Source organism: Vulpes vulpes, chromosome 7, assembly GCF_048418805.1.
Source record: "Vulpes vulpes isolate BD-2025 chromosome 7, VulVul3, whole genome shotgun sequence".
Taxonomy (NCBI): Eukaryota; Metazoa; Chordata; class Mammalia; order Carnivora; family Canidae; genus Vulpes; species Vulpes vulpes.
Window position 1 is genome coordinate 60,486,662 of NC_132786.1, and position 18,165 is coordinate 60,504,826.

The 18,165-nt window shown below is 39.4% G+C and overlaps 1 protein-coding gene across 1 annotated transcript in view; it reads right to left on the reverse strand.

Moving 5' to 3' along the window:
- AGPAT5 (1-acylglycerol-3-phosphate O-acyltransferase 5) overlaps nucleotides 1-18,165 on the reverse strand; it is a 58,558-nt gene that overhangs the window by 36,432 nt on the left and 3,961 nt on the right. Inside the window, exons 2-3 of the mRNA XM_026017935.2 lie at nucleotides 5,852-5,921; nucleotides 611-726 (exon numbers count right to left, since the gene is read on the reverse strand). Of these exons, the coding sequence (XP_025873720.1) occupies nucleotides 611-726; nucleotides 5,852-5,921 (186 nt within the window). The remainder of the gene's footprint in view (nucleotides 1-610; nucleotides 727-5,851; nucleotides 5,922-18,165) is intronic.

An 18,165-nucleotide genomic window follows, 5' to 3' on the forward strand; every position in this document is an offset into this window, starting at 1 on the left:
ATATTGCTTTGAACTAAAGCAACAGCTCCAAGGAGGATAGGGAGGGAGAAACCAATTCAGGCTAGAAGGAGAAAGGCGGGTTTTCTAGGGAGATAGGAGATAGGTCACAGCAGACCATGAATGCCGCACACGGGAACTGGCACGTGATGCAGCTGAGAAACACATACCAAAGCAGATAAGTGGCTGGACCAAATGTCTGCTTGAGAAACAAATTAAGGGCATTTTGGAAAATACCATATAGTAAATGTTTATTATGGGCCTGACACTCATCCTCAACACTCTGCATGATAACCACACTAACTTTTATATCCTAAAATCAACTTTTACTATTAGTTTCTTAAGGTAATCATCTGTCAGATTCTATGCCTGTAAATTTTCCTAGTCCTTTGCTTTTCGTACACGTGTACTCTTCTTATTTAACTACCCGGGTGATCACACAGGTACATGAATGCACGCCACTAAAGATGCCCAAGGAAAATCACTTCCGTTTGGAACAAGTCACTCAACTATGAAAATAAAACCACCTACACAGTCATATTAAGTGCATGTTAAATCTCCAAATCTAAAGTTTTTATAAACTACATATATAATGAAGCATGGAAAAAGTTACCTGAGAAAAATAACACCCATACAATGGGAGCCACTTTAACCCGTCTTTCAGGACGTAGCGTACATGTCCAAGAGCATTCTGCCTCACGGCTAGAATATCAGCAATAATCCAGTCAACTGCAAAGACACAACCCAATTAGTGCGAAAATGAACTGTATGTGAACTCCAGCATTCCCTTCACAGAAACAGAGAAAGCCTCTTCACTAAGAATATACTTTTGGAAATATGAGTAAGAATTCTAAAATTTCTTTATATCAACTGCAGACATTTAAAAATTACAAATTCTATAAAAAATTTTTTTGTTGGTGTATTTTTTTTTTTTTGCATTTCTTGAAAGGCCTTCCAGAGGGTAAAATGCAAAAAGTCAAAACCACCAATGATATGAAAGTAGCAGCAACAAAAAAATAACGCACCTCTAATTCTTAGTCTAAAAAAACCTAACAAAATTATAAGCAAAAAGTGGTTAAATGAAACTGTCGTATGCATCTAAGTACTGTGTATATGCTAATATGTTCAATATAAAGCAAAGACACTTCATCTTTACTGAATTTCAGGACAGGACCCCACCCAGGTTACCATGTATGAACAAAGATCTCCTGAAGCTCACAACCGTGCTAGACAGATATGTGCCCCTTACAGGAATCAGAGCATGTGTACCCAGGTGGCTAGTAACAGTCATTACATGGGTATAATACTACTAACGAGTCACAAAAGCAAAAACAGGAAGACATGAGCATGTTGCTAATAGCAACAACAGTTCTACAAGAGAGAAGGAATTCTAAATGGGCTAGAAGGACTAGCCCACACCGAAGCAAAGAGCCAGACACAAGGCAACTGTGTGCAGAAGGCGGCAGACAGGGGAGATGGTTTAAAGAGTCAGAGGAATTGATAACACAATGAAGCGTGCAAATAGTAAAAGGTCTTAAAGACCAGAGACTTGGGTTTGAAAGCAAATGGCTATAACCTACTCCATCTCTTTGATAACACTGAAAACTGACCTGGGAGATGGGATCCTTGGAGAGGAAAAAAAAAAAAAAACAAAAACCTACTGATAAGAATCTCTGGAAAAAAAAAAAATAGTCCTATTATAACATGTGTATCCAGGGGCATAGAAGCCAGAACAAAATGACTGAATTAGAGGGGAAAATGTTAAAATAAAATCTAAGGAAAATAAAAGCCTGGAAATTAAAGCAGTTAACATAACAGTTTAAACCAAAATGGATAGTCTTCTGCAGGATTACAGCTCTGTGACATCCTTTAGACAATACTAGAGAGAATATCCCAAAGAAGACTTAGCCAGCTAAACACTAAAAATTGTGAAAAATCATTTTACAAGTTCTTTCTGGATGCCTTAAGTTACACTTACACACATTATTTGTATTACAACTCCTTTTAAGTAGAGTGATGCAGATACTCTTCAACCAGGGATCCCGAGAAACTGCACCTGTCAGCTGGAGACACTTACGCTACAGAGTAATTATCACTTTACTCCCAAGTATGTAACTTCCTTTGGAAGCCACCTCCTTAGCCACTTCCTTCTAATTCAAACCACCTCAACAATACTGAGAAACACAGCTCTTTCTGATTGTCTTGGAAACCAAATGATCCAGCCTGTTATAGCTGTACCTAACGTAAATAAATTGTGAGAACTAAATGTGTGGGTCCTAGGCTATCGCACATCCTAGAACATAGCGGGGTACAAGGCTAAAAACAAGCTATTGTATCGTTTCCTGGAACAATTATTTTTTTTAAAGGTTGGAGGAATTTTTAATAACGTATTTTTGTATTGAAAGAAGCACGGCTACACATAGCCTGGGATGCATCTTCCAAGAACTTTTAAGATTAAGTGCAAAATATATCATGTTGGTATTAACTCTCCTGGGTTATGATCCTAAACCCCAAACGTGTGCAAGTTTTAGTGGAAAAAGCTTAAGAACTAACTTAAGTAGTCAAAACACACACACTTTGTGCCATCAATTTTTGCTACTCAATTACCGTTACTTTTCTTGTTTGTTCTCAACTAGGTTTCTTTTTTTTTTAATTTTTTTTTTTTTTTTATTTTATTTATGATAGTCACAGAGAGAGAGAGAGGCAGAGACACAGGCAGAGGAAGAAGCAGGCTCCATGCACCGGGAGCCCAATGTGGTATTCGATCCTAGGTCTCCAGAATCGCGCCCTGGGCCAAAGGCAGGCGCTAAACCGCTGCGCCACCCAGGGATCCCTCAACTAGGTTTCTGATGGGAGATACCAGACTACAGCTGAGTTGCTGACAGCTGAGATGGGAATATGCACCTCGACAGTAATTATTCACAGTCTGTGTTCCAGCAGGAATACTTTAATTAAGAGATCAAGGAATGTGGCTATGTAAGAATTCTTCAATGGTGATTGATGCCATTAGCTCCGAAGAGAGGAGAGGGCTGTGAGGAGAGACAGCAGAAAAAGCAAGGCTTTCCTCATCTATGTTATTATGTAACACGAGTCCCTAAGTCACCCGGGTACTGTGTAGTGGAACAGAGATCCTGGGCAGGAAGCACTTTAACACCGCCTGCTCCTTGTTAGCCACCACCACCACCCCTGCTGTTAAATGCCCCCCATAAACCAGGCACACTGAGAGACTAGGGCTAGCCTCTCTGTAAATTGCCTAAAAATTCTGAGCAGTAGACATTACTCCTACCTATGAATAAGGCTAAGAGATAAGCTGAGTAATCTGCCCACTGTCTCACTGCCTACTGCAGGACAGCAGATGAACCACAGTCCGATGGCAAAGCCCGCACCGTTTTATGATAATCTACTCACCACACATTCTGTAAGTCAAGATGAGTATCAATGAAACCAAGAAAACGGTGCATTTCATGAGATTAAGGTAAACAGTATCAAAAGCAGGTGTTTGAAAAGGGCGAGAGGAAGGAACAAGAGCCACTGCATCCCCACAGCAGAGAAAGAAGTTCGAGGAGACTAAGAATACAGAGACAGCAAGGACACATCGAGTGAAAACAACAGGGAAGAGAAACTAGAACATCAACCATTTGGAATGCGAGGTGTAGAAGGGACATGTACTCTGGCAGGCCTCATAGAGGGCGAACCACAAAGTCTAAGTTGAACGGAGTCCTAGAAATATTCTTTCTGCTAATCACATTTTTAGACACTCATCTGTGGTTCTTAAAATCTTAGGAGGGTCTTAGGATAGGGTACCCAGACAGCACTGGCCAAGGCCCCGTGACCACGTAAGCTTCAGGGGCCTCTGGAACCTATAACTACACACAAATTTGTGTGCACCCATTTTTCTGGCCATAATCTCTCATAGTCTGGCTACAACCCGCAATTCTAAAGTAACTTTAAGTCACCCTCTAGTTATGTTCCTAAATCACGGGTTTTTTAAACGGCATTCAAAAAAGCACTCGCTCAAATCCCAAAGGCCAACTGGCACAGGACCTGGTATCAGAAAGTCCTGGCCCTTGCAGTGAGGTAAAGGGCCGAGGAGATGGCTCTGGAACCTGAGAAGTGAGACACGTTCAGGTTATAGTGGACTGACAATGGAGCTCTACTTCCCAGTACCTTCTAGTTCCAAACACAGAAGTGGGAAACACAGTGAAACTGTTTTCTTCCAAATGTTCTCCCAGAAGTCCTCCCTCTGAAAGACTGTATAGAAAAGCCAATATGTAGCCAACACACAAATGACAGCAGCGGTCCTCATGCTATTGCTGATGTTACTACCACCACCTCCAGCAACGTCAGAGTACTCATCCACATGGGTGGACTGGATCCATAGCTCTGGTCATACAAGTATTTTCACACTGACCTGGCAGAAAGAAAGTTGGCAGGGAGCCTGAACAAGGAATTTTGAGAGAGAATTCTCTTCAACACAGAGAAGACTTATATAAAGGAAATTTGTGTTGTCATGAGCCACTCCCTTCCCTGGACCTGTAAATCCTCTGCATTTGGATATTGGAAGCCTGATAGAAATAGGCCATCAGCAACAGCACTCTTGTCAGTAGTTGAAATCCAGTATGTTTGCAGAAATAGTCAAAATACAGGAAGAAGTAAGGCTGCTTCACAGGCCTGCGCTGAAAGCAGACACTGACCCTGTCGGGCTGGTTGCTTTGCTAAAGTCAAATGTAATTAAATCGTCTGAGGCGGTCACATTCAGAGAGGCAGGGAAAGACACAGATACATCAAAATTCCTATCAATCCTTTGTAGAATCAACTCTTGTCCCATAAAACTGAATGTAATCATTAATAAGCTAAATTGAGAAAAATATGTCAACTTCTTTTACTTTCTCTACTTTTCCTTTGGTGCAGGTAGTAATAAAAGCAACAAAATCATGAAGAGATACAGTTGACAGGAGGAAGATAAAGAAAAGCCACAGGCTTAAGTGATTTTTCCATTATCCTATAATCCATCAGGTTGTTTTTAGCTTTAAATTTCTGGTATTCTATTTCTTAAATAAGAACGGAATTTAGGAAGAGTACATCAAAAGCAGTTAAAAGTTTGAAAAAAAACATGAAGTGGGATTTTCCTTGGATTGAATAATTTGTAGAACTAAAGAAGTACTTTAACCAATGTCAGTTTCTTGGGTTTTGATACTGTACAACAGCTATATAACATGTCATTGTTAGGGGAAAATTTAGAGGTCATGGGACTTCATAGAGTATTTTTGCAAATTCTCGAGAATCTATAATTATTTCAAAATAAAAAGTTTTTTAAAAAGTGCCTTAAAGTATAGACTGCACTATAATTGAAGACCAGAGTCTTCTGTGAGTCTTCTGACAGAACAGCAAGCTATAATTACACCAAAACATTTGATGAGCAAAAGGGACTGCAGACATTAGAGACTGACACTGCCTGTAGGCAAGGAGTAGTCATGAGCACAACTTTCCTGCTTAACAATCAGAAAAGTAAAATGTGTATACACTTTGACCTAATTTTACTTTCAGAAACAGAACTCACAAAAAGAAGAATGAATAATTCATTTAAAGAACTCTACAAGAAACAAAATAAAGACAATGGCTCTTTTTCACCCATCAGGGGGAAAAAGGTACATTTGGGAAATCTGTAGGTTTACTTTTCCTGACTTTCCAAAAAAGTAAAATTACAAAAATACCAGGTCATGATTTAATACCTGCATTGAAAATTCATGTTTTAACAATACCCCCCCAAAATTTCATTTAAATAAAAACATTACTTTGAATGCCCATCTACCTTCTGTAGAAAACCTAAGTTTCGTGCAAATGAAATACAAACCTGTGCTTTGATGATTTGCTAAATATATTATATTTTCTTTATTTTTTGGCAAATCTCCATATAGCAATATCTAAAAGATAAAACAAAAAGAAACATTATTTTAACATTTCAAAACATGCACTATTGTAACAAACAAAATAGGACGATGTCAAAAAATTGACAATACCATGAATATTTCCATCCATGATTAACAAAAATGAGATTTCTCTCAGAAGCATCAGAGACCATCAATGGCGCATGTTTATAAAGTAGTTAAGTTCAGGGCAGGCTGATGGTTATAAAGTGAAACAGAATGATCAACATCCTCATGAGAAAAATACGACAAGCATTTATTTACTGACTGCTTACAATATCTGAAGCTCTTTCTGTAAGATGCATTTTCCTTCAAAAACCCCACAGTGCAGTGGAAGAGACAGCCATGTAAACAGTAACCGTACAAGACCTAACATATTTTCACATTACGAAAATAAGGCACACTTTATATTAAAGAACTGTCAAGGGCAGAGCAGAAGCAGTATCCATTAGGTGTGGTTTCAGCAGGTGAGATGAAGGAAGGATGTTCATGAAGAGGTGGACACAGAGATGGAAGTGGAAGTGTCTGAGGCCCGTGGAGGTACCCCCAGCAGGATCACAGTCAAACCACGGCTGCATGCAGAGTTGGTGAGCTGGAGCAAGGAGACCCCAGGGAGATCTGGACCAGAATGGGAAAAGACTTTTGAATACCAAATTGAAGATTAAAACTTTATTTTGTAAGTAATAGGGAAACATGGCTCATGAACAGGACTCTATGTCTCTGTAAAGAACAGAGAAAGTTCCCTGAGGCATCTGGCTGGCTCAGGGTTGTAAGTTCAAGCCCCATGTTGGGCATAGAGCTTACTTAAAAAAATAAATACAATTAGAAAAAAAAATACAGAGAAAGTTCAGGATATAGGTGACCTGTAGGATAGGGGGAGGATGTGTCTTGGGAGGGGCACATGGTGGTTTCAACGCTAGCAGTCATGTTTTATTTCTTAAACTGGATGGTGTGTACACAGGTATTCATTATAGGAGTCTGTAGTTCTGTGTGTCTTATATACTTCATACAAATTATTTAAAGGAAAGACTTTTTAAAAAGATTTTATTTATTCATTTATGAATAGAGAGAGAGAGGCAAGACACAGGCAGAGGGAGGAGAAGCAGGCTCCATGTAAGGAGCCCGATGTGGGACTCGATCCTGGGAATCAGGGATCAGGCCCTGAGCCAAAGGCAGACGCTCAACCACTGAGCCATCCAGGCGTCCCAAGGAAAGAATAATTTTAAGGATTTTAAAGAAAGGACTGTTAACAGTGTTTTGTTTTGCTTTAATTCAGGGCATTTTAGTTTCTGTATCTTGTCATCACGGATTATGCAAGACTATGAATTAACTAAAGGTTTTCGGATCTGTGTTTTTAGATGTCCAAACAGATCTTCTGGTCACAACACTCTTCATTAACAGCCTAACAACTGAAGAAAGAAAATGACATTAATGCAGCATCTCTGTAGAAAACTGGAACTAGATGACACAACATTCCGGAGGTCAGGGACTCACAGACTGAGGTCTCTATTATCTTACACTATACAGTGCTAAAGATGTAGTATGTGTCTAGATCCTTGCTCATTTTTTTATTAACAAAGTCTATCAGTACCAAAAAACAAAACCAAAAGCAAAACCCTAAACCAATCGCTTGATCCATGTAGGATTAAAAAGGGAGTTCTTGCTTGTGAAGATCCCCACTCTCCCTCCAAAGCACTGGGTACGACGCACTGCGCTTCAGTACTGCAGCTACACCACCGTCCCTGTTTTGGCTTAGGTTCCCTAGATGGGATATTCACATTTAAAGTCTCAGTCTAATTGATTCAACCTGTCCACCACTCTTTGGAGACCTGCCTGCCCCCAAGCTGAAGCCAGCACTTGAACCATCCAAGGAGAGACTCTCCTTTTCCTTCCTTGCTCTGAGCTTGTTAATAGACTGGCTGCAGCCTTTGAAGGCAGATAAGAGGTTATTAAAAGGCATTTTTTTAAGTTTGATTACAGTTATGCATATTCCAACTGCATAGGGGTCGGCAGCACTGGCTGTGAAAGAAATCGCCCAGGGCAGAGCGTAGGAGATAGAAGTTTATTGAACACACCGCAAGATAGGCATGGGCAGGACGGCCAAGAAGAGACTGTCCGCCTGGAGGCAGGGGTGAAGGGTTGTAGCTACAGGGTGGAGGCATGCGGACACATGCAATTGTCCCTCTTTTGGTAACAGTGCCAGGTTGGAAGCAGCCCTTTGGTAGGTGAGGGCCCGTGGCCATTTTCAGGTGGGTGGTTTAATGAGTCTGTTTGCACTCAGCTCAAAGGTCCCAGTAGGCTCTTGGCCTTGCTCACTTTTCAACTGCTCAAGCCTGCTGCCTAAATGTGGACAGTATGTAGAGAAAGTTAAGTAATGAATTTAATTGCGCAAAGCGGAAAGAGGAAACTGTTCTATGGCTAGATCACTGTGAAGATAAAAATAACAGAACACCTAATGCATAGCCACTGAAAGGGAAAGACACGCATACATCTTTCATACTTTTAAAGATTATTCAATATGCATAGTATCTCACTGAAATAAAAGGTATTTCCTAATAAAACGCAAAAAGATGGGGGAAAAAAGAGGGCAGGCCTTTCACAGAACATAATTTATTTATTTATTTATTTTCACAAAACCTAATTTAGTATCTTAAAGTAAATATTTGGATTGATTGGCTATTTAGATTTTTTCATTTGCCACTATAACTTGGTTGGAATTCAACAGAAATAAGAAGTTAGAAAAAAGTAGACCTTCATAATTAAAACCTGAAAAGATCTAAAAGCAAAGTAAATGAATCTATGAACTACAAACCTTAATGTAATAGCTGAAAATCATTATGATTTTGAAAAAATGTTGATTAACCAACACAAAGAATGCATAATTACAATTTTAGGTATCAAATATATGCAGTTCTAAGGTCCTTCACTTGGTTTATTACCAAGGTTGCAAAGAAAATGCATTTCATTCTAATTTTAAATTGTCAAATTTCTTTCATTCATTCAAGTGGAAAGTTTGTTTTTAAATTTATTATCATGGAGGGGAAGAAAAAATTTGTATTCTTTTAAGAATGCTGATTCTCAAAATACTTAATAATTATTACTACCTTATTAACAGATACGTGGTTAATTATAGCTGTAGTTTCTAAATTAAAAAAAAAAAGCTCCTAAGAACTTCCAGAATACCCATACATATAAATTCTTAAATGATTCTGTAGGGGCCAAGGGCAGGCTGCCCTGGATGGGCCACTTTGGCGTAAAGATGAAGTTAGAAGTAATCAGACAGAACCCAGCAGGAAAAGTTCTCTGCCTGGCTCTCAAAGGCCTAAATTTGCATTGAAAAGGAGAGCCTATACCAGGAAGAGAGCTCTTACCAGACTCCCCTCTACCTAAGAAACTTATCTGCATAATAGGGCACTTCCTTTCACTTTCAGCTAACAGCCTTCTCCTGGTTGTATCCTAAGGACGCCCCTTCTTATCTCTCTGTGAGCTTCCTGTTGACTCAATGCCCTGGACATCTCATGTGTGTGGAGTCCCCATACATACACCTAAATTAAACTTGGTTATCAGGGATAAACTTGGTTATCCCTGTGAATCTGTCTCATGGCAATTCTATTCTAAGTCCACCTAGAAGGACTACAGGGCAGTGCAAGGTCTTCCTCCCTGATAATTATAGGATGACCTATAAGTCTACGGCACAGTCTCACTGTAATCATCTTACATCTGCTCATCCTCAGCACGTATTTACCTCTTCTCTGAAGCCTTCCTGCCTTCTAACCCAGAGCCCAGAATTAATCACACACCCCCGCCTTTGCTCTGGGACAAACCCTGTTCACACTCCTATGGGAGCATCAACCATGTGTTGTGTACACTCATCTACAAGTTGAGTTTGTGTGCGTATCTCCCTACCCCTCGGGTTCATAAGCTCTTCTGTGGCAGGGTCTTCATAATTTTTCTACTCCCTGAGCCTAGCACTCAGTTTTCAGCACAAGTGTACTGAATCATTAAGTTGCACTTTTATTTTTCACAAGTAAATAAAGCTATGTCATTTCCAGCAGTAAAAGGTTTTGGAATAAACCTAAGTAAAATACTTTAAGTGTACCAGCGACTTTTTAATGCATTCTGTGAATCTTCTAGTATGTTTGTAATCACATTAATCAGGTTTTCTGCAGGTAATCTATTTGTTCCTTCAAAACAAGGCCCAAGAAAAACAAGGCTTTTTTGTTCTTCCTAAGTCTTTAATTTTAGGTTCATCATAATTCCTCATGCATTTTGTAAAAGCTCATGTAAAGTCCCTATTAAAAAAAAAAAAGTTTCCTTTTTATTAATTCAGAAGAAGACAATAAAAATGGTCTTTGAATAATTACCTTCATTGCAACTGATCCTCTAGTTACTATTCCTCATTAGTCAAGCAAATTTGTTTAACATGAAAAAATTGCCTCAGAAGGCAGCCTAGAAATACATGTGACTTCTTTCACCTCATTTTGACCATATCTTTATATTTTTTGAAATTTTCTCCCGTGATATGCAAACAACCTAGAGACTCTTTTGTATCCTAAAACAGGTAGTAAAATGGAATCTATAGTAATCACATGTTTAACACAGTAGAGCATCTAAAGAATACCACCAGGACAAAAATGTACAATATTCTTTTTTTTGTGGAAAAAATAGATTGTTAAAGATTTTATTTGTTTATTTGACAGAGGGAGAGCACAAGGAGGGGGAGCGGCAGGCAGAAGGAGGGAGACACGGGCTCCGGGCTGAGCAGGGAGCCCAACTCGGGGCTTGATCCCAGGACCCTGGGCTCACGACCTGAACCAAAGGCAGACACTTCACTGACTAAGCCACCCAGGTGGCTGGAAAAAAAAATAGATTCTTCATTTACCTCAATGATATCCATTTTTTTTCAGCATGCAAAATGAAATATTTTTTAAAAAACTTTTTCACTGCTCCTAAATAGAGACTGTTGAGGGCGATCAGAGTGTGCTGTATCCGAAAATATGCCACATTGGCATAAGGATATTTTGAGATGAAGGCAAGTGAGAAACAGCAGACACAGGAAGACCTCTCTGGCCTCTCCCTTTCTGTCTGAAGCATAAGCTTTCCTTTGTAAGGGTGACCTTAATACCCATTCCTAAAGGTGTTCCCTTCTGGAGTGCAAGGAAGACCAGAGATAGCACGAGATATCCTTATCTATCACCCATTCCCTAGTGACCTGCCCACAGTTTACCAGCCCTAACAGCACAAAGCCCTTTCTCTGTCTAGTTATGTTTCCACAAGTTACTGCTCTTTGTTAAAATGAATTATATATAACCCGCCCCCGCCCCCCTCCAGGCTGATTCTATTCACTTCTTTTGGTTTTCACTTCTTTTCTGTGAAGCACTAATGCATAGAAAAATATTAACATGAGCAAAATGTTTATGTCTTTTCTGTTGTTTATCTGATTTTTGTCAGTTTAATTTGCAGACCTCAGCTATGAACCTACGAGAGTAGTTTTTCTTCCCCTACACTCAATACAATAGTCACTAAGAGCACAGGTTAAAGCAAAAAAAAAAAAAAAAAGTCCCTTACCTCTCCACGTCTATTTCTCTACATGTAAAATCAATGTTCTAACAGCAACTACTCCTAATTAATGAGACCAGTTAAACTACTTCACACAATGCCTTGAACATAGTAACCATTCCCCCAAAAGCTAGTTGTTATTACTGTCCAATAAGGTGAGATTTTATTCACAACTGTGTTAAGTGGAAAAAAAAAAAAAAAAACAACTGTGTTAAGTGATTAACGGTAAGAGAAAAAAAGTCTCTGATTACACACAAATGCAGCTATAAAAGTTTGTTTTTAATAAGGTTACATATATAATTTAAACTGTATGTTTATAATCATTTGAAATGGATTTGTAAATGTATTTTTATGCCAATGAAATATATCACAAGTTAAACAGTACAAGATTTCCACTGTAATGCATACTAACACGATGGTCTTTTCCTGCCCAATCTCAAACAACACTTCACTGAACAGGAAAATTACAATGCCCTCTGAACCAAGATCAAAGTAGAGACATAGTCATTTGTCTAATAGGCAGTATGCTAAAATAATAATCACGCAACATTTAAAAGGAAACTTACAAATCAAAAAGCTTTCTCCTTTTTTAAATATTTTTAAAAAATTTATCTATTTGACCGAGAGAGAGAGAGAGAACACGTAAGCAGGGAGAGTAGTAGAGGGAGAAAGAGAAGCAGGCTTCTTGCTGAGCAGGGAGCCCGACATGGGACTGGATCCCAGGACCATGACCTGATCGGAAGGCAGATACCCACTGACTGAGCCACCCAGGCGCCCCCAAAGCTTTCTTACACATTCCTCATGCTTGTCTCCTTGCACTGTCCTTCTCTATACGGTGTTTTGCTGAGCACCGATAATGTGCCAGTCACTGAACCCTTGAGCTGAGACACTGACTTATTCAAGTGAACACATGCTATGGTGGAGAACCAGGAGTTACACTCAGGTTTCTCACACCAAGGTCCAAAACTCTTTCAAATGTTACACAACTATTTTCTGCAAAAATTCCAGATACAAACTTCAAATGAGAAAATTTCCCATATGTCAGAAGGTTATGTGATTTTTTTTCAGTCTGATACTAAAGAGAAAAGAAACTCGTGAAAAAAATTAAACAGACATAAAAAACTTTCCTCCAGAAATACAAATGAAGACTTGGGGGAACAAAGCAATATGCAAGCCCAGGAGAGCACAGGCTCCCTCCTGTGAAGGCCCTCCAGGGAAGCCAGCACTAGGAGGCAGCTGCAGCCCTCCCGCCCTGGCTCCGCATTCAGTTCTTTCTCTTAGAACTTATCTCATACACGCTTTAAACGACTTCCTTCTACGCTGCTGAACTGCGTTACTTGAGGTAGAGACTATTTTCTCAGTCTAAAACATGCGTGCCTAGCATGTGGTTGGCACTTTAGGTGATGCCTGGAAAGGAGCACCTAGTTTCTTTTTGCTCCTGAAATTCCCACCTGGAAACCAGGCAAAATAAAGCTGTCTTCCTAATGCCACTTCCACTTCTACACATAGTCCTCTAAAATACCCAAGCAACGCTTGCTCATTCGGGGTTTCCACTGCTGGCTCCCACAGAGAAAGAGGAAACAAAACAAGCCTTAGAGAACTGCTAGGTTCCAAAGTAGCAATAAGTACAGGTTTTTATTGACAAGCAAACAAAGGTTTCTCTATATTGCTGGCTGTCTCAGAACTCCCTCTTTTATAAGGTCTCTGACCTTATTCTTTCTCAGTCTTACTTCTGAGGGGTACAGTTCGCATTTCCTTCCCCTTTATCTGTTTAAGTAAAGAATACGGTAAGAATCAATTAGACTCACTAGACCTACAGTCTCTAATGAATCAAAACCTGTCAATCAGTAAGCTCATTCAAGAACCCACCCCCCTAAACATGAGATTCATCTATATTTCCACAGAAACTCAGACCAATCTCCCCAGAGATTGGTTAGATAGAGTCCTCGGCCCTTTTGTTAAAAGAGAAAAATTAAGTCATGCTCTCCTTTACTGCCATTTCTGAAAGGTTACAATCGTAAAGGGGACAACATAGACATTAAAAGATGCTGTTATGTTAATATTACATAGGTTAATTCCATGTGTTAGGTGACCCTAACACCCAGAGGGGGTGAGGGAAGGCTGGGACTTCGGCTGGAACAAAGTATACAGAGAACAGTCCACAGACACATGGCTGAAAATACACTGGTGACTTAGGGGGCTGGGGAGGAACAGCAGTTGGGCTACAGTGAAACCAGTAAATGGGAAAATTAGCCAGGGCAAAATCTGGACAGCTTTGAAGGCCACACTTAGGAGTTCTCATTTCCATTCAGTTATCCACTGAGGGCGGACTTTTCCTAAACATTCCACCGCCCTCGCTTCTGTTTGAAGTAAAGATTCAAAGCAGTTCAGAATAATTGATACAGCCTTCTTGAAGAATCCAGGCAAAGTTATTTTATCTTTCGGTCGCAAAGCTAACAAACACAAACACTCCAATTTCAGTATTATCTTCTACCGGAATTGTTTGTTGGTATTTTTCCTAGTATGAATAAATTGACAGCAGGGATCTCATTTCAACCAACATAACCATACCACTTAGCAAAGCATCTTCAGAAAATGGAATTTTTTTTTTAAGATTTTATTTATTTGATGAGGGGGGGCGGGGCAGGGAGAGCACAAGTAGGGGGAGCAGCAGAGGCAGAGGGACAGGGAGAGCAGGCTCCCCACTGACTAGGGAGCCCGACGCAGGGCTCCATCCCAGGACCCCGGAATCATGGCCTGAGCCCAAGGCAGATGCTCTACCGACTAAGCCACCCTGACGTCCCCAGACAACAGATCTTGAAGCTAGGGTGCCTTGTACTGAATCCTGCCGAAACTACTACAAATGTGAACTACTGCCTCAGCTGTCATCCATAAAATGGAAAGAATGGTGCCTACCTTGTATCGGTGACATGACCGAACAGCACCTGGCACACAGTCCGCTCTCACTAAATGCCAATTGGTCATGAACCCCTCCTGCTCCTTTTTCTTCCACATCCAATCACAAAGCCCTCTCAGCTACTTCGAAAATAGCTCTGGGAATCTACATTCTGTCCGTGTCCACTCTGCCCATTCCTCTGACCACATTCTCTTGCCTGGGTTACTACAGCTCCTCCATGGCCCTTCTTCTGAGCTCCATGCAAATGTCACTTGCCGGAACAAACGTCCTCAACCCCCCAACCCCCAGCCTAACAATCTCACAGAGCACAGTACATTTTAATTTTCCTGCTATCATTTGTGTCTCACTAGAAGGTGAACTCCGGAAGGGCGGGAATCCTGTATACCTCACTGTATCCCCTAGCGCCCAGCTAAGGATCTGGAACGAGGTGCATATGCCAATACTGAACGAATGAAGGAATGACCAGGAGTTTCTAGGGATTCCTTAGAAGTTACTACTTAGTTGTGGATTGTATTATCAACGTGTTTAAGAAACCACAATAAAATAAGAAAATATTGGGATCCCTGGCTGGCTCAGTGGTTTAACGCCTGCCCTCGGCCCAGGGCCTGATCCTACATCGGGCTCCCTGCATGGAGCCTGCTTCTCCCTCTGCCTTTCTCTTTCTCTCTGTCTCTCATGAATAAATAAAATCTTTAAAAAATATATTAAAGGAAAACTTAACTTCTAATTCCATTTAGGAAGAGTCAACTCTCAGTTCATTCAGCTTCACAAATTCGGGCAAATTCACAAAAGAGGGAAAGTAAATTATGTCTATAGATTAAATTTTCCTTTCTGTATCATAACAGCTCAGAGGTGTCCCCATAGGTCACAGACATAGTGGGTGTAACTATAAAACCCATCCGAGAATTTAATTTGTTGGAGGAGTCTTCCCGCAATTTACATTTATTTAAAAGCTCTTAAAAGAAATCTATAGTTACACACCAAATTGTTGCACACCTGGGAGAGGTGTGTATAGGCAGAGGGACCTTTAATTTTCTCAAGATATTTTGGCAGTGTTTGAATGTTTTATTGTATCTGTGATTTAAAATAGAAAAATAAGACATTAAAAAGAATCCTACACCAAGGCAACCAAAAAAAAAAAAAACTTGCTTGCTCCATCAGGGATTTTTATTTATAGAAAGTATGAAAACAAGGTTCTAATTACAGTTCTCTAAGATTTTCTTATAAGCCTATTCCCTAGTCAGATTTAAATGTGTTAGACTGCAATCCTATTTGATTTGGGAAATGTTTAATTTCCTCTATGAAAAGCTGGTGTCATTCTTTAAACACGCACACGCAGAAGCACAACCAAATCTGTCTGGCTCTGCTGTGCTCCAGCTAAACTGAAGGAAGTAATTTACGGTCTTTTAAGGTCTTCACATGATTGATAAATAACCAGAGGAAAAGGAAATTAAGGATACAAAGTATTTATATGCTTTTTAGGACTACTGACATTCAACTCTGGGCAACATTTTAGCAGAAATGCAGACAGAATCCAGATGTGGTAAAAAAAAAAAAAAAAAAAAAAAAAAAGGAGGTGGGCTTGAAGGTCTCTTCTCCCATTTTTAAATAAACATGTTTCATTGGTAAAGTTTAGCTGCCTTTAGCTACAAGATACAGAATACAAATTTAACTAAGAGTCTAGAACTATGTTTGATGAAACAGTGCTACAGAAAGAACCAGTTACAAATGGTCTCCAGATATGAATGCCTTGGTTGTTCCTGAGGAACTTGAAACAATGTTTCAATTAAATGTATGAATTATTAGAGAAGTTAAGAGTATTCTAAACTGAACACATTAAAAACCATCAAAATCTTAGGCTTTAATTCTGTATCTTATTTCCAGTGTTTTTTGAACTATTTCATACCTGAAGTAGGTCAGTTGAAAAACTAAATTTATCTTTTCTCAAAGTCCACATTTTGTTGTTCTATCACATTAGCATTTGAGGAAAAGCAAATTAGAAGATAGGGCCATTAATGCGAAGTACATTTTAAAGTAAATTCCAAGTGTCACAAAATGATTTAGGCAGGAAAAACAATTGACTAAAATATTTATTAGTGTTAATGAGAAAGCATGTATTATTAATACTAAATGTTTTTGTCCTACAAATATCAATGATCAACTTTTAGTGCATTCTGTTGGAAGGAAGGAAAAGAGCAGAACCTTTTATTGAAAATGAGAAAAGAACTCTGACATTTAGAAAAAAAAAAATTTATTAACTTTTACTAGCTTCCAAAACCACATGTTAAGATTTTTCACTACCTACCCTATTACATACAATTATTGTTTATGCAAGAATCTCAGCACTTAGGGATAGCATCCTGGGATAGAACTATGGTAAATCTGGTTCCCCCTAACCTTCCGCTGGAGTCCTCACTGCTGCCTCTACCAGTATGCCCCACTTTCTTTTTAGCTTCCTACAGGTTTTCCTTGCACTCCTGCTCCAAGAATAAGCAGGACTGAGTTAAGTTACTAATGTGTGGGGGTTGAATAGTGATCCCCACAAAAGACTATGTCTTAAGCGTGTAACCTATAAATGTGACCTCACTTGGGAAAAGGGTCTTAGGCTAAGGATTCTGAGTTTTGGAGCTCATCCTGGATTATCTGGGTGGGCCCTAAACCCAATGACAAGTGTCCTTAGAAAAGAAAGGCAGAGGGAGATCTGACACAGTCAGAAGAGGGGGAGGCAAAGAGAGCATGGAGGCAGATTGTGGAATTACATGGCTACAAATCAAGGAATGCCCACAGCCACAGGAAGCTCAAAGAGCCAAAAAGGAAAGACTCTGCCCTAGAGCCTCAAGAGGGAGTACAGCCCCACAAACACCTTGATTTCAGACACTGGCCTCTAAAATTGCAAGACTCAATTTATCTTGTTTTAAGCCACTAAATCTGAGGTGATTTGTTTGGAAGCAACAGAAAAGAAGTACAATTATTTGAATCAGTGCCCCCCAAAATAATAAAGAGGTGTGTGTTGGTTGTCAGGGGTCAAGGTAAGAGAGATATGTGAAACTTTTAAAATCCTTATCGCTTATTCCAAAGTAAATGGTGAAGGTACCCTGTTGAGTTTCAGTACTTATAAGATTCTAGAACCTAAAGGGATAAATTATAAAGTCATTTTAGCAACAGTGATTGAAATGCTCCCGTGTCAGAAATGCACATGAAAATAAAGTTGTAGAAATAGGAAAGAACAGATATTTACCTAGAATCTGATGGAACATTCAAGTGTACCTGTTGGAACAGGTTTACTTTTCAAGCACAGATCACGAACTTCCTACTTCTCTTCAGCTTAAAAATTCTATACATAAAAAAATATTTTGTTACCCTACTATGAACCATTTCTTTTTTAAACCTAGACTTAAAAAGCATTACAACTGCATTTAAAAAATTCTACTCACTAATCAACAGGCAAATGCAAATCAAAACCACAATAAGTTATTACCTTACACCTGTCAGAACAGTTAGTAGGTTAGTATCAAAAAAGACATTTGGTGAGGATGTGGAGAAAAGAGAACCTTCCTGCACTGTTGGTGGGAACAGAAATTGGTGCAACCACTGTGGAAGTTCCTCAAAAATAAAAAACAGAAATACCACCTGATCCAGTAATTCCACTATTGGGTATTTACCCAAATAAAACAAAAACACTAATCAAAAAGATATGCACGTTACTGTATGTTTATTGCAGCATTGTTCACAATAGCCAAGACACAGAAGCAACCTAAATGTCCA